Source organism: Simochromis diagramma, unplaced genomic scaffold (genome assembly GCF_900408965.1).
Source record: "Simochromis diagramma unplaced genomic scaffold, fSimDia1.1 OVJJ01000216.1, whole genome shotgun sequence".
Classification (NCBI taxonomy): domain Eukaryota; kingdom Metazoa; phylum Chordata; class Actinopteri; order Cichliformes; family Cichlidae; genus Simochromis; species Simochromis diagramma.
Genome location: NW_024386883.1, coordinates 6,375,686 through 6,378,929, shown reverse-complemented (window position 1 = coordinate 6,378,929; position 3,244 = coordinate 6,375,686). Strand labels below are relative to the sequence as shown.

The following is a 3,244-nucleotide window of genomic DNA, read 5'->3' as shown; positions in this document are numbered from 1 at the left end:
AATATTTTTTTCTTTCATTTGCTTTGCATTTCAATTTACAATAATACTAAAAACATAAGCAGATAATCTGATGGAGAAATTCAGAGAAAATTTCTCCATCAGAAATTTTTGAGAAAAAGCTAAAATTTGATGCTTTTTCTCAAACCAAAAGACAGTTCAGTCAGAACTGCAATTTGTGTCATGCATAATTTCATATTTAAATTCTACTTCTCAACACTCTTAACAACAGTCCACAACATATTATGAAACACTTGGCTTTACTGGTATAATTTATGGCTATTGCACTGTATTACAAATGAGTAAGCTAATTTCAATATGTTATTCTATAACACTCCTCTACGATTTAATACAGCAATGATTACAAGGTCTTGTTTTTGCTTTCATGCGATTGAGATAAGTTCTTTTGCAAAGCTTCTTAACTGCATTCATCACTTCTTCTGTCTTCAAAGCATATACAATCGGATCGAGCAAAGCTGGTATTGTGTGTATCAATACAGAATTTATCATTCTGGCATTAGGATCAATGTAGGAGGTCATTGCAGCTATGTTAGTGATTCCAATTGGCAAGAAGAAAATGACCACAAGGATCAGGTGAGAAGCACAAGTTTTTAATGCTCTGAGTCGCTCCTCTCTTGACGTAGTCCTGCTCAATGCTATGAAAATACAGACATATGTGGCTATTATGAATATAAGAGGAATGATGTTAAGTATAGCAACAAGTGCAGATGCCACGTTGTAATTTAAAGATGTATCATTACAAGCCAGACGATAAACTGGTCTGTGATCACAGAAAAAGCTGTTAACCACCAAAGATCTACAGAATGAGAGACGATTAACAAGCCCAACCATGGTTGCTATTACACTCACTAAAAAAATCCATACAAACAGCAGAATTGCAGTAATTGATTGTTCAGTCACAATACTATGATACCTTAAAGGGAAACAAATGGCTATAAGTCTGTCATATGCCATAGTGACAAGTGTCCATGACTGCACACTTGCAAAGAAAATAACAAAGAACATATAACTTAAACAGGTGTCATAGAGGATGTATCTCCTGTCAAACAGAAACGTATCTAAGACTTTTGGGATGAGAGCTGTGCTCCCACACAAATCTGCCAAAGCCATGTTGAACACAATCATGTATTTAGGAGTATGAAGAGTCTTCACCAGTGAAATAAGTGAGAGAAGAAAACCATTACCCAAAACAGTCATGATGTAGACAAAACACAGGAAGGCATAGAAATACCTAATATGAGGGATGTTGGAAAACCCACTGAGATAAAATTTTGCAGGGCGAACAAATGTAGTATTAAAAATGGTAGTGGTTTTAGCTTCTGCTCCCATTGCAAATATTTGTTTCCCTAAACATAATAACAGTAGAATAGAATAAAGCATAATGAGTTACTTGATTGTTGCTGTGTAAAAAAACTAAACTCACCCGCGAAGACAGAGCATTGCACAAGTGGGTTATACTGTGAAAGATGTGCCGCTTATATATTACCTCTATCACTGTGTGACAGTTGGAAATTCAGGTAGGTGTGCCTCTTTCTATCAGAGTTTTAAGTGTCTTAAACTAAATTGTGTCTGAGTTTGTTTAAACAAGCAAAATTTGAATTGAAGCCACCAAGAGCTTTTAATGCTCTTTGTTTGTGTGTGGAAGGCTGATGGGGACACTCAAGTTTGTAAATGCAATAATTCGTACCATAGGTGCATCTACTAAAATCTCAGATGAGTTTGAATCTCAGTGACCTTGACCTCAAAGTCAAGGTCATGTAATGACCCCATGATGTTTCAATGTCTGAGGCAGGCCACAATGAGTGATTTGGTCTTTCAGATTGTGTTGATCTACTTGGATGAGCTATTCGTGTTTTCAACAATATTCCAGGATCACCTTGTGAGAGTCTCTTCTCAAGGTAAAGGTTGAAAAATGCCATTTCCTCCGGCTCAAGTTCAAGTTTCTCGGTCATGAAGTGTTGGCTCAGGGGATAAGCACTGATCCTGACAAGATAAGCGCTGTGGCAAAATGGCCCAATCCGCAGTACTGTGATAGAGCTAAGTTTTTTGGAATTTTGCAGTTAGTATAAGAGATTTATTGAGGGCTTTTTCCAAACTGCAGGGCCACTCCATGATGTAGTGAATGTCTGCGTTAAGAAGACCAGTCATGGCAGGGCTAAACAGCTTTTTGCTTCAGCCTGGATGTCACAGTGCTTACAAGCTTTTGAATTACTTAAGGAAAAGTTGACTAGTGCCCCTGTTCTAGGCTATGCTTCATTCTCCAGAGGCCTGGTAATGAACTAATCATTTGATTCAGGTGTGTTGACCCAGGGTGATATCTAAAACCTGCAGGACACCGGCCTTTGAGGCCTGGAGTTGCCCAAACCTGGTGTACACAGTAGTGCCTCTAGAAGGAGGGCCAGTGAAAAGAGTACACAGATCTAACTTGAGGCCATGTGTCGGGTCTAGCCAAGGCTACATGACTAAGAAGTCAAGTACTGCAAATGAGCACCAAGAGTCTGACACTGAGTTTGAGCACCCAGTGTTTGCCTTGATGGAGGAGATCCGGTACCAAGTGGAGCGGTCAGCGGCTCAGGAACCTAAAAATTTGGTTCCAATGGTCGACGATTCTGGAAATCATTTGGAAAATGGAACTGAAAATATGGTGGAGGGTGAGGATCTACTAAGGCAAGAGAACAGCAACAACTCTCATAACCTTGCCAGGAAGCCAGGAAAAGGAAAAAAGGAAGGTCCATCCACAACTGCCACATGCAGGAGTAGGAGAGAAACAGCAGGGATACACACTCCTTCATAGGGATGGGTATCGAATACCGGTTCTTGTTGAGAGCAGAAACAGAAAAGTATCTAAGACTTTTGGGATGAGAGCTGTGCTCCCACACAAATCTGTCAAAGCCATGTTGAACACAATCATGTATTTAGGAGTGTGAAGAGTCTTCACCAGCCAAAAACCTGAGAGAAGAAAACCATTACCCAAAACAGTCATGATGTAGACAAAACACAGGAAAGACATAGAAACACTTAACATGAGGGATGTTGGAAAATCCACTGAGATAAAATATTGCAGGGCGAACAAATGTGGAATTAGACTTAGGGTTATTTTCACTGCTGGCTGACTTCTGACATGATAAGACGTATGCCATCCAGATATGGGCCATGCATGGCATAGATGGCACTGTCTATGTGATGGCATGCCATATCTGGCCTTGATTGTGGTTTGGGTTATGTG

General features: G+C 39.7%; 1 protein-coding gene across 1 annotated transcript; it reads right to left on the bottom strand.

Annotated features, from left to right (window-relative positions):
* Positions 1-218: 218 nt before the first annotated feature.
* Positions 219-2,971, bottom strand: LOC120733621 (olfactory receptor 146-like). The gene has a single exon (XM_040031916.1). The coding sequence runs from the start codon at positions 1,396-1,398 to the stop codon at positions 337-339; it is 1,062 nt and encodes a 353-aa protein (XP_039887850.1). The 5' UTR covers positions 1,399-2,971; the 3' UTR covers positions 219-336.
* Between the last annotated feature and the right edge of the window lie 273 nt (positions 2,972-3,244).